The sequence below is a fragment of the Diprion similis genome, chromosome 8, assembly GCF_021155765.1.
Source record: "Diprion similis isolate iyDipSimi1 chromosome 8, iyDipSimi1.1, whole genome shotgun sequence".
In the NCBI taxonomy this organism is placed as follows: Eukaryota; Metazoa; Arthropoda; class Insecta; order Hymenoptera; family Diprionidae; genus Diprion; species Diprion similis.
Window position 1 is genome coordinate 9,343,700 of NC_060112.1, and position 14,296 is coordinate 9,357,995.

The 14,296-nt window shown below is 35.1% G+C and overlaps 1 protein-coding gene across 3 annotated transcripts; it reads left to right on the plus strand.

Annotated features, from left to right (window-relative positions):
* The first annotated feature begins 1,533 nt into the window (after positions 1–1,533).
* Positions 1,534–12,547, plus strand: LOC124408849 (integrator complex subunit 6). 3 transcript variants are annotated; one of them, XM_046886096.1, is made up of 9 exons: positions 1,534–1,848; positions 1,907–1,984; positions 3,984–4,223; positions 4,421–4,601; positions 6,151–6,878; positions 7,478–7,753; positions 7,965–8,304; positions 8,970–9,723; positions 11,478–12,547. In XM_046886096.1, exons 1-9 carry the CDS (start codon positions 1,732–1,734, stop codon positions 11,575–11,577), a joined length of 2,814 nt encoding a protein of 937 aa, XP_046742052.1. In that variant the 5' UTR covers positions 1,534–1,731; the 3' UTR covers positions 11,578–12,547. The 3 variants fall into 3 exon arrangements, with proteins under 3 accessions (XP_046742052.1, XP_046742051.1, XP_046742053.1); XM_046886095.1 differs by having other exon boundaries at positions 1,540–1,848; positions 8,970–9,719; XM_046886097.1 differs by having other exon boundaries at positions 1,540–1,848; positions 6,259–6,878; positions 8,970–9,719.
* The last annotated feature ends 1,749 nt before the right edge of the window (positions 12,548–14,296 follow it).

Here is a 14,296-nt window from a genome sequence, read left to right on the forward strand (position 1 = left end):
CAAGTATTGGTCACACTCCCAACCCTTTAAACCGCAGAAAGAAAATTTGAAGACGTCAGAAAGGCTCAGCCAGTTAATAAGATAAGTAAATTTGCACTCCATCCTTATCAATGTGTATTGAAGAAATTTTAGAATTTCAATAGTGTTCTTGAAAAACTGTAAAACAGAATTTTTCGGTCAAGGTACAGAGCAAAAAATATTTAAAAATTTTATCTACAACCAAGGAAACAGGAGAACTAAAGAGGTCAAAAAACTTGGTTCTGACAGTTTTTCGATACCTGCATTATTAAAATTCCGTCAACACATATAATTGTTAAGAAGTGAGTGGAAATCTACCTAACTTGATCTGCATGAGACTTTTAACTGGATGCCTGTGTGCTCAAAAATTACGAAATGTGATGACATTTTTTTTAAATGTACCGCAAATCGTAAGGATACCGCAAATAGTCTGCGAAAGTCTAGTAACTGCGAAATTGAGGTAACTCGTTTGCTGGAAAACTCCCCACAGAGAATGTATCATGGAGCGAATCCCTGAACTCAAACACAAAGTTGTATTATCGCCTACGTCTCAAGCAGACACGTAGGATAAGCAAAAAGAATATTTCGTTTTTACTTCGAGATTACTATATATATATATTTGAATACATTATTTACAGCTTTTAGTCGTATGTACCTCTCCTACACCTAGTACGTTCTAGTACAGCACACAAATGTCGTTTTAAAATCTATGCAGTACGTAATATCCTTCGTGTCGCGCATAGTTCAAAACCAAATGACGACGAATAAAAAACCGGTACGTGTAAAAAAATGCAATAAATTTTACATCCGTGATCTTTCTCACACATCGCTCACTCTCGCCCGTAAGCTTTGCAAAAGAATCCGTAATGCATTCTTACACAACACGAAACTGTAATTCAAGTGTCGCGGTTTTTCACAAAGGTCTGTATACATAGGTATACTCTCTGTGGCAGTAAAAACCGTTGTAAACTTCTATTCAAGTAATATTATATACGTAGATATGCATGTGTGTACGTAACATAGATGTGATACACGTCTATTTTTAAGTAAATCAATGCAACTACGCCGTTATTCCGGTCTGCCCAGATGTTATTACAATGTTACGTTACGTTGGAGATTCAAAGAGTCGTGAGTCGGATGTGGCCAAAGACGGGCGAAGGAAAATTTGATAATCCAGTTGAAGAGCATTTATTCGGATCACCCTTGGATTGATTACGACACATTAATCTACTACCGCTTGTTTAACATGCGAAACAATCGCCAATGGTGGCCTTGAATAATATGTCAGAATCAATCTAAGGGTTCGGTAGCGTAGAACTTGTGACAGACAGGCGAGTAGCCAGGCAAGCAGGCGGGCAAGCAGGACAGACGCACGGAAAGCGTACGGGTAATCGCACACGCCGGGTTGCACACCGTACAACGCATACAACGAAATGTCGGCGCGCCAAGGGGCAGGAGTGGGGGGGAGCCAATGCGGTGAAGGAATCGACGTCACGTGGGCAGCTCGCAGGGAGCAAGACCGAAGAGACTGCGAGAGCAGACCTACCCAACTCACAATACCGTGCATTTCAGCTGCTGTCTACACGGCAGCTTAGCATACATCGGACGTAGGGAGCGTTGAATGGCCGCTGCTATGCGCTACGCTCTACAGCATTTAGTTAGCTAGTTTCAATCGTGCATACGACACACATTAGCCATAATAGTAACAGCAAAATGACTATAATTGTCTTTTTGATCGACACGTCGGCCTCTATGAATCAGAGGGCCTATTTGGGCGGGCGCCCTACGCTCTTGGACGTAGCCAAGAGCGCGGTGGAGACTTTCGTTAAGGTACGCTAGCTTTTCAAACGATTCCCCGTCAATATCCCTAACCGATATTATTTTCTAGGTACGGCAGAGATCGCCGGAAAGCCGCGGGGACCGTTACATGCTGCTAACGTTCGAAGAACCTCCTCAAAATATCAAGGTACGTCTGCGTTTCAGCCATTCCTGCCATGTTGACTCCTCGAGTTTTCCGTTCGCTGCCGGATTTCGACCCTAGTTTACCTCCGACACAAGCCCCAATATAGAAAACTACATCCATGGTTGCACGAACGGGTTACGGACGAGCCGTGACCGTGATATCCTGGAAATTATTCCTGCTTCTGGGTTAAATTATTCCATCTATCGGGGATCAACGTGCCCCCTGCGATTTGTCGTCCTCCGCTGACGATGGGAGAGAGGTGCACACTGGGTAATCTTACCGAGTATCGCCGGTGGGGGAAACTCACAATCACCGCGCCCCCTACCGCCCGCCACGCATCGCATTGACACAGCCCTGAGGTTGCCTGAGTGAGGTGTGTGACTGTGTGTCAGAGGCTGATTGCGAGCGTCGAGCGGCAACCGCACGCCTCCTAGAAATTAATTACAATGTAGTAGAAATTTGTTGTAATTACGATTATGAATATTTCTCATTGATCCAATGAAGATGAGTTATTGGTAATCGATGTTGAATGCTGAATGATTGATTCAGACACTTCTCGGAACTATATTACCCATTTCAATGCCACAAATTGAAAACTAGTTTACAAATTCTGTTATGCTTTTTTCTGGCTGTAACAACAGTTTTCTAATCACAAATCTCAAATTCACAGATCTTTGAGGATCCTGTGAACTAATCTCAATCAAATATCACCATGTACTACCAGATGTTAGGAATATCCTTAACAGGAATCTACCAAACTGGATCGCTTTCCGGTTGACATCAATATCCCTCAGCTGATATTTAAGACATTGGCTCGATAATTAGCAGCATACTTTCTAAACTACTTAAGAAATTCAGGTTGTCACTTCTGATCCACTCACACATGGAAAAAGACTAATAGTCACTCATCCACCAGATTAAAGTTGAAAATTTCTATCCAATCCAATTTTTTCAAGTAGCTAAGAATAATGACATGCTCCACAAGTTGATAGTGTAGTAGAACTACAGTCCTGCACCATACGAGTAAAAGGATTTTTCTATGAAATTGGAAAATCATTTTTGGGACAGTGGTACCATTGTCTCAGTAAAGAAATACTCGTATTAGTTCAGTATTATTTCAATGTACTGCAGGACTTATAGATATTTTACGAAGGAAATTGATTTGATTTACATCTGTATTAAAGGTCTTGTGTTACAGAGATTTGTTGAATACTAAGCAAACATTAATTCATATGTGACTTGAATCACAATTCCAAACTTCCTTTATATTTTATTGATTGAGCTGACCTTGATACCATTGCAAAGGCATAATCCATGTTAATTGACCAACACTGCACCAAAACTTGAACTGGACCATCTTGTTTTGGATTCGAACAAATAAGCGAAGGTTCCCAATTTCCCAATCTAGATTTGCTTAGGACATATTTTAAGTATAATTTTGGGTCATAGGAAAAGATTTCTTGGAAAAGTTCATTGCCTGTAAATTCAGGTATTCAAAATTTGCAGTCTACTAATGTTCATTATTTCATCATCTTGACTTGTTATAAGCCTTAGAGCATCAATGATTGAAACTTGGAATTATTTGTAAGAACAATGCTTGTGGAAGGAGAATTCTTTTTTCCCCATTATGTTATATCTTAAAATTAGAAAATCTTGGTATGACCTGTTTTTTTTTCTGAAAAAATTAGGTGTCAAGTAATCGCAAAATCATCTTCAATTTTTAATAGAATGCTTTGCTATTTTAATGATTTAGTGTCGAATCGTTGCATTATATTAAATCGTTCCTGAGATACAATCAGTCCAAATTAAAAAATTGCAATATTTTTGAGTTTTGAAAACTTGAATTTCCATGAGTACAGTTTGAGAAGTCTGCCTCGAACTGTACATATACTGATCATGTTGATCATGATGATCTTCTTAAGCTTTCCCCAATTCTAACTCTAACTAATTAATGAACTTAATGATAAAATATGTTGGGTTAATCGCTAAATTTTACTTATAGGCAGGCTGGAAGGAAAACCTGGCAACGTTTATGAACGAGCTGAAAAATTTACAATGTGTTGGCCTTACAACTTTGGGTGCAGCTCTGAAGCACGCCTTGGATGTCCTCAATATCAATCGTATGCAGACAGGTATCGATACATATGGTCAAGGCAGATGTCCATTCTATTTGGAGCCCTCGGTCATAGTCGTGATTACGGATGGTGGAAAATATACAGCTAATGGAGGAGTACAACAGGATGTAAGTGGATAAGTACAAACATGATATAATAGTTTGAGCGATGAGTCGATCTTTTATTTAGTCTCAATTTCCAGTCTTGATTGCAGTCACTATTCTTTAAATAATAGGACGATTTGATGTCCAGTTTGTTGTGATGCTTATTTTCTAATTTAATACACTTATTTAGTAACGAATATTTCTTTTGTTTTTATTTACAGTTTGTTCTACCCATGCATTCACCTATACCTGGTACAGAGCTAACGAAAGAACCATTCAGATGGGATCAGCGATTGTTTTCTTTGGTCTTGAGACTATCTGGTACCCCAGCTGTGGAACGAGATACTGGACTCGTAGCCAGTGATTCGTCACCGATAGATGCTATGTGTGAAGTCACTGGAGGTAAATTAGTATTTTTATGTATATGTACTCAAATTAACGAAGTACCGGCATTTTTGTCTGAAGTAAGCTTCACATACAAGAAGCTGGTAACGTATGCATCTCTTTTAGAGAGGTATGTACACATTACAGGGATCGTTTCGAATGAATCACAGTTCTTCACAGCAAAAAGTCAGAATTTCTAAGTTATGACCTCTTGTAGTAATATATAATCAAATTTATTGCGAGAACAATTGCTTCAATATGGTATATATGAAGAAATGTCTGTCAAAATGGGTGAATTTTGGAAATTTATATCTCGAAAACTATTCAATTTGATATTGTTATTTATTTGTTTTTTTTCAATATGATGCAGACTAAACTTGCATAATTTTTTTCTATTGAAATCAATTGATAAAAAGCATTGTTATTGACATAAACGTAATTTTGGATACTTTATTATTTTTACCGCCATACTTTTTTTTCTAAACAAAATGGTAATTGTCTGGAGTTTAAATTTGTTTTTTCGACCAAAATTTATGACTTTTCCTATATCGTAACATAAAAATGTGATAACTATTAAAAGAATGGAATAGTGGCAGAAGATAAACTACTTCGATCATAGACATTGCACTAAGATCACAGACTATCAATGGTTGAGTCATTTTTGGAGATATCTAGGCACCGGAAAACATGTCTCTGCGCGAAATACGATTGACGATATTGTCAATAACAATGCTTCTTGTTGATTGATTTTAATAAAAAGAATATACAAATGAATCTCTACTTAGATAATTTTGAACAACGCAATCCCCAATCGAATTGAATAATTGTTTGTCAAGATATAAATTCCCGAAGTTCATACACTTTTTGGATATCTATTCATATTATACCCCTTTGAATTACAGATTGTACCCTTCATTCATTACTTCTGTACAATGAAGCTATCTTGGGCCAGTGGGCACAGAATATGACCCTACTTCTGTAATTGAGAGTGCACAACAGATATTCTTGACCAGCATCAAATTAACAAAAATCTAATGAAAGCGTTGCAATATTTTTGGTTGAGCCCAAAATAGCTTTGTTGTAGGACTTTCCTATCGCATTCCAGGCAAGCACAAGTTTGACAAATGCCTTCAACATTGCAGCATTTACTAACAAAAACGTCATATCACAAATTCTGATTTTTGACTGACTATTGCTTTCAAATACTGATAGAGAAATTTTGTAATAAATCCTCTGCATCGAGGCATTAATTTACAACATATCAATGGTTGAAAATATCACTGCATAAGGTGCATAAATTCGTAACACTCTTAGCAGCTTGGAAATTTTTTTTATTCGGTTGTATTTCATCTTTTTAAACACATTTGAATAAAATCTATAATTTATGCTCATTGTATTACATGTTCAAATCCTGAGGTATTCAGCAGACTCAAATCGTACTCTAGCGAAAAATTTGAATGTTTATAGTTACTCGAATGAAAAAACTGAACCTCGTCAATATAGAATGAAGAAAATTATTAATCGATGTTGAATTCAATGTTAATTTCTGATACTACTCCTATCTCAGGTCGTTCGTATTGCATAACGTCACATAGAATGATGATGCAGTGCATAGATTCACTGGTTCAGAAGGTCCAGTCCGGAGTTGTAATAAACTTTGAAAAAATTGGTCCAGATCCACCGCCTCTGGCGAACGATGCACAGCATCCAGACGATGATGAAAATGAGGATGAAATGAATCTATTGAATGGTATTAGACCTCAGTTCCCTCCGAATACAATGGCGCCTGGAAATACCGCCTGGCATTCGTGTCGAAGGTTAATTTATGTACCACGATCAGCACAGAAGGGCTTTGCAGTAGGCTTTTGGCCAATTCCTGAAAGTTTCTGGCCTGATCTCAGTGCGAGTTCGTTGCCGCCAAGGTCTGCACATCCAAATGTGAAGTTTACTTGCACTAGTCAAGAACCAATGGTTATTGAAAATCTGCCTTTTGACAAATACGAACTTGAACCAAGTCCTCTGACGCAGTATATTCTTGCAAGAAAACAGCCCACAATTTGTTGGCAAGTTTTTGTGGCCAACTCTTACAAGTCCAGCGAAGTTGGACATCCGTTTGGCTACCTGAAAGCCAGTACAAACCTTACCTGCGTCAACTTGTTTGTTATGCCATACAATTATCCAGTGCTGCTTCCACTTTTGGAGGAACTTTTTAAAGTGCATCGATTAAAACCAACAAACGAATGGCGAACCCAGTTTCAAAATTACATGAGGACTATGCCCACTTACTACGCATCAGTAAGTAGAAATATAATTATTTCATATCAACTGTTCATGTACAGTTATGGTGAGCAGATTTCCAAGACAATTATTGAGACTTATATGTTACCTTCGTTTCAATACTGTACATGTGTCATTGCACCAATTATCAGGCAGCTTTTCACACCCACAATTTTTTTTAGCCTGCAATTAAATTATGTTGTAGGGCACGTCATACTAAAAATATACCGAAACTTTTAGACATCCAAGTGCCATGGTGCTCCGAAGAGACCTATAGAATTTTCACGTAATGGTTAAGAAGCATTATTTTTACACTCTACTACTTTACAACTACACTATTACAATTGTAAGCAAATGAAACCTTTGACCTTAAAAAGCTGCTTGAAGATTGGTGAAATAATCCGCATATTATTACAATCTTTGGTAAAGATTGTCAATATACTCATGTGGTACTGAGTCTGTTCTGTCTGTAACAATATTTAAGCCATTCAAATACATTTATCTTATTCAGATGTAAAATAATTTTTAGACAGAATCAATTATAGCTATTGCTTGTCGTCAAATTCCTCTCTACTCTAATCAAAAAAAACTTATACAATTATTTTTTGAATTTATAGTCATTAAGAAGAGCGCTAACACGCATGGGTGCACCTACACCGCTGGCTCAGACGTTGATTCCAGACAACATGGACAATTCCTTGTCTTACAGTGTTTTAAACTATTTAAAACGGTTAAAAAATCAAGCTAAAATAGAGTTTGAAAAACTTTGTAACGAAGTGATTTCAAAGCAAGTGGCTAATGCTAATTTAAATAAAACTTTAGCAAATGGTAACTCAACAACTGTGACTGAAGGAGTTCGCGTTATGCCGCGAACACCACTGAAGAAAGATCTGGTGAGAAAAAATCAACTGTTATAGGTTTAAGGATTATTGCTAGTTTCGAGTTTTTTTATTACATGCCTGACAATTATTTTGATCCATCACATTCTCGCTTGAATATAAACATACCCACTGAACATTCACATTAAGTTTTAAGAAATAAGATTGTATGTTCGGTTCATCAAAACTACCAAACAAGCTTTTACAAGATTCATGATTATTCCAGGTATCACATCCACTGTTGCAAGACAAGTTCACAGGGCTCAGAGATCAGCTTAACGAGTTTGGTGGGTTCGTAGTAGGACTTGTCAGAAATCAACAGCAGCAGCGAGGGGCACAGAGTTATAGAAATGCATTTGATGTACCAAGAAAATCACTGCTGGATCAAGTTGTTCGGATGCGAGCGAATTTTCTTCAGCCTGGATTATTACATACAAAGTTATTAGATGATGATTATGTCCATTCAATGCCTGTAGCCCAAATGGGAAATTATCAGGAATATCTTAAACGAATGACTCCACCTTTGAGGGAAATAGAAAGTGCCCCAGTGAGACAGCACATGTTTGGTAAGTATCCTTGTAATTCACAATATAACTTTTGCTAATTAAATTGACCATAATAAGACTTTCGAAGTGTCTACTATGCGGAAGAACCCTGAAAATTCAGAATTCTCATTAAAAAAACCTGAAAATTTTAGGTAATTTGTCGATAACTTGATACAATTTTATTTGATACTCTTCAGATAGTCAATTTTTAACTGAAAAATTATTTTATTCAAAATTTAATGCTTGATCGAACATCCAACGAAAATGCTCAGAATTGTTAACAAAAGATAATTTGCAGAGTGCACTGATTGATTAAACTTTGAATGAAAAATCATACTTTCAGTACACCTTGAAAATTACAAAAATTTCTTGAAAAACCTTGAATTCAAATATATCCAAACAATTGTAATCCAGAACTGCTTTAGATCAAGAATAAATTTTTTTTAACCCCATCTGAATTGAGAATTTTTAAATATAATTCATAGTATAGTACATAGATATGAAATATTTAGGTTGAATAAGGAGCATTATTTTGGACTTGTTAATACAGTGTCGTATCACTTATAATTAAGAGTTTTCGAGTCTTCACTGTCGTATATACCACTAGAAAAGTTTCTGTTGTATAATATCGTAATTTATATTGGTAATTGGCCTCTAAAGCTAAATTTTACTTTTCACTATTTCAGGTAATCCTTTCAAAATAGACAAAAGAATGATGGTCGACGAGGCTGACATAGACATGGTTGGATCTACTTCCTCAAATTTGAAGACGGGAAGCTTAAAGCGAGCCACGCCGCCATCTGATAGCGGAGGTCCGCCTGCACCCAGACCCCCTCCAAACAAACGGAAACCAGGACCAATTCCGAAAGATGTTATTGTAAGGCGACCATCGTACTCACCTGTCAATACTCCACCAAGTTCGCCAATACCATGGATGGATGAGACCAAAAACCAGGTTGTGCCTACTGCCAATTCCAATAATATATCTAACTCGTCAAGTGCCTCTGGTAGTTTGAATTTACTATCCCAAACTGTGCCGGACAAATTGGTGAATGGTTTGGCTGAGATTCCAGCAATGCCACCTTTCGAGCCAATGCCAATCGAACCAGTCGTCATCCATTCTGAACCTCTTCCTACGTCAACTCGAATAATGTTAAACAACATCGATGCACCAAAGTGTGAGAATATAACTGAAAAACTGGATGAAATAAAAACTGATCAAAACAGTTTACCAGTTAACGATTATGGAGAAAATCCGAATAATGTGAAGGTTGAAAATTGCAATGACGAACAACTTACCAATCATGTTGATGAAAAGCGAGAGATAAAGATCGAAAAGGATAAACCACTACCAAAGAAAGAGTTGGAGGAAATAAGGAAACACAATTTGTCCATCAGAGAATCTGTGTACAAAGAAGTACGAAGACGAGGAAAAAGTAAGTATTTTTATCATACGTAATCTGGTCAAAATACTGACAAAATATTGAACAAAGTTTACTCAATTCTGTCGTAATACTTCGAGATAACGATTGTGTTGGATTGTTATTATTCTATGCCAAATTATTTATCAATACTAATATTACTACGTACCAGAAGTTCATTCGGCTACAAAGTTTTTATCTAAAGATAAAGATTTCCATGAAAAATTTCACAAGCCTTATTGCTCGTAATTAAGTGCATGAAAATCTGACGTAGTCTTCGGTACAGCATTACCGTTCATCTTGTAGGTTTTGGTACACATGTTTACTAAACAGTCGTGATTCATAGTTTTTAATGTAGAAAAAGCATCCGTGGATATGTCATATGACTGTTATTGAAATTATTGCAAAACTAAAACATCTAATATTACTATCTAATTTTTAAATTCGTAACAGTGAATTAATAGTTCATTAGTGCGGACCTTGTTATCCATGAATTACATTTTTTATCTGGACGAAAAGTAGAAAACTATTATATTTCAATGTTTAATGAAATTTGACAATCTCGCACTGTTTCATTGTCACTTTTTACTAAGAGTGTGTTAGTTTATGCATTTTTGTTCAAGTCGAATTCGATCCTTTACAGAACTGTCAACATTGAGATTAAATTTAATTTACTATTGTATAGATGAACAGGTAGTGTTAAAAAAACAAATCCCTATTGAAATTATTTCATTTCTCTCGACATGTCAATTTTTATTGATTCTCTTCACGGCAAATCACCTGACTCTGCACGAATACGTGTCGACTGATTCAACAAATCAGAGTAAAGTTAGAAAAATCTGAAATCGTGGCCAGAAATCCGGAATATGTATGGAAAAATTATCATCTTCCTTAAACAATAAACCATCATATGTTTATAGTTGTAACTAATATCGAATTTATGAAACTTTGAATTCATCGTATATGCTTGATACACTGTAAGCCACAGTGAGTTTATGATTTAAAGTATTTAATGACTAAACTTTGGACAATATACTTATAATTTAATATACGATATTATATCGAAGTAATTGAGTATATCAATATTTTGCAATGTCTTCAAACTCTATCTGTAATTTGAAAAATATGAAAAACAGGTTTTGCATAAAATTTTTCCAACTCAACCAAAATTTTATATGTACTTATATAATAGCTAAGAAAATCGAAGGGAATCAGTATTTTTGCCGCTGAATTCGCTGAACACATTGGCGACATTCATTTTGAACTTTCAATTAACACCCCGGTTAACACTGTAATTCGTTTATGCTGATATTCATTGAACTATTATCAAGTAACGATTTAGTATTATTATGGTAATATTGAGTGTCTAACTCATACGAACTCAGTAACTACATTTATTATCAAACTATTTCAGAGTCCAATTGCAAAATCCAATACTCGCAAACATCATCTATGTTCTGCCGTCCCATTTGAGCAGTTTCAAGTTTTTGCAAATAGTATTTCTTGACTACTCACCTCAAATCTACAGATCCTCGCACTGACTAACGCAGTTCAGATCCGGGTTTTATTCCATGTATAAAGTTGACGTTTCAAGATCGTTTGGTTAATTTTTTTTTTATAATATCAACATCATGAAAATCTCAATTCTTGGATTCTAGTGCTGCCTTCAGATCACTTGTTCAGAGATTCTTAGATGGCTAATATAAGTCTTGAGGTGAATTAAGTAAACAAAATAAAGTCCTGAGATTTATGAATAAAACTTGTATGTTACAGATTATGCCGCGCTATTTTCGCATTTGCACCAAATACAAGGAACCTTAGATATACGGCTCGCCTTTGTACGCGATGTAATCAAAGAGTCGTTGCGGTTTAAACGACGTAATTTAGCAACATTATTAGAAGAATATCTTCAAACGATACAAGAAGATGGCCGAACAATGAATCATAAGGTGAACAACAATGGTGCAACGAAAATAAGCTAAGCACTTGATAGTTTAGGGCATTATATATTGTTGAAATCAAAGTAATAATGTTTACACGAATGAGAAACTACCGTACAAAGGCTTAACAAACTAGAGTTCAGCGATCTGTGAGAAAAACGTGAAAAATATTAAAATGACACACATAGTGAGGTTTAGTGATACACGTGGAAATTTGCATAGTAATCAATAATTAACTATAAATCTATTGAAACATAGCTGGTTTATCATGTGGTGAAATGCAATTTTTACGAAGTATAACTCGTCTACGAAATTTTGAAATATCCAGCCAGTGGAACTGTTGGAAACGAAAAAGGCTGATAAATAAAATCTGAATATTAAAAGTACAATGAGTATACGTTGAACTAGTTAAATTCTTGCGCACCTCAAAAAATACATTCAAATTCAACTGAATATTCCAATCGCAGTGTACAATTCCAAAATGTAACGTAATTGATATTTCGCGCATTTTGTACTATAGTGCAGTGTATACCATATGTCGAATTGATATAAATTAATTAAACAACGCATTTTGAATGGTAAAAGTAAAAAAGACCAAGACTTCTGGCAATGCTTTATTTCAAAGCATTTCATATCAGATCGGTAACATAATATTGTATTCGAAACCTAGCACTGTATTTTTGTAACGAAATCTTTTTTTGCGCAAAAGAACGGCAGAATGATGTTACAAAAATAGCAATATATGCCAATATTAAATTTTAAGTATATTCATTTTAAGGTATAATAATCAAATCGAATGTTGATCACTGTGTACATTTTGTTATATATACATATTATATTTGTTGACTTAGTAAAGTCGAGCTCTAGGAACGGAAATAATACGTTGAAGATAAGAAAAAACGAGAAAAAGAACGGTATCAGTAGTAAAAAGCTGTGAAAATTTTAGAATTTGTTTGAAACAGATTTTCGCAGATCATACATTGTAAAAAGTTACATTCTGTAATTGAAAAAACAAAGAAAAATATTAAATATTTTACCATGTATTTTACTAAATTAAAAGGAACTGGAAAATTGAAACGTCTTGTTGGAATAAATTTTCTTATCCAAAATTCAGTACATTAAACTTCAGTAAATGCTTGTGCAAGGTGTCAAGATGTTCACCTAATACGTTTTTCCTAATTTGTTTCCTGAATTCTCTCTGTTGCAACCCTTTACGATTCGATTTATCAAGTATCCTTCGTTTTAAATGTCGAGTATCCAATATCTTCACTGATACTTCCTGGCACTTTCAAGCCTGGACACTACCAACGCAATTTTTTTTTTTTTATCTATTCAGAACCTGTTATTATATCAATAACAATAGTATTGTTTAGTTTGATCCTGAACTAGTCAACGATCAATGAAACAAAATGAATTGAATTTTTTAATATTCTAATAGGGCTAGTAAAGCACGATCACGTTTGTCTATTCAGATATTTGATCATGCCGCAATAATTTATCACAAAATTGTGACATTCTGTTGATATCATCAGAAAAAATCGAAAACTGACTGTAGTATGACAATGATTCTGCTCTGTTATTCAAGAGCGATGCTGGATTGGTTGCTATATAGCACAATTATATGATTTCATTCAAAAGTTTCAAAGAACGGTTGCCCAGACTTTAGGTAAATGATGAATAAGCAATGATTAATAAGTATGTTGGAAATTTTAGGTGACTTACAATTGAATATCATGTATAATATGTACGAAGAATTTTCAGAAAACTTATTTGATGATGTCAATGTCTATTTACTTCTGCACTGAGAATGTAGGTATAGCATAAACAAGATATATCAACATGTCCTGCCCTTTACAAAATTTTTAGCACATGTACAGTAAATGGATCTTTATTTATTGTTCAAAGATTTAGATATTTAATGTAAGTTAATGATGTAAGTAATTTGTTTTTTTTTTAATTGGAGCCCAGCCGAGTCCATTGGACAATGACGCTATACGCTTAATAGCTCCTACTAAAAATAAAGCAAAACACTAAGTGCGATTCTGTAATTTATCGATTATAAGAACATTTTTCGAAGAATAGCTCACGTGTTTACAATGCGCTGTGTGTAATTGATGTATGAGTTAATAGTGTATTTGACTTTCATATCGATAACTTGTGTGTCACAATCCGAAACAAACATGTTAAAAATGGCAGCCATAACTGTTTCCAGCGGCTCGCACAGCACTATAGAAGATATGAATTGAAAGTTGAATGCTTTAATTGATTTGCGAAGACATTCGATAAGTAGTTAACGTGTGAAAGGGAGATTCTCTGTATGACATTTTGAAGTCATCAAAGATTATTCTACACCAGGATATCTAGTTTACAATAACAACCTTGTGAAAATGGTTTCTTTGATATGCAAAGGATAATTGACGGTATTGTCGAAAAACTTACGAGAGCTAATACATAAAGGTACTCGCACTGAAAATAACTGAAAAATAAAGAAATGGAACAGAAAGAAAATTTAATTTTACATGATAATCATGTAAAAATTCTTGTGAGAAGATAGAGATTGTTAAAACTGACTGAAAATTGTTTATCGAGTAATTATATTTGTGATAGTGTTTATAAGATTTTACGATACCTAAAGTTGTGTTAAAATTTTCC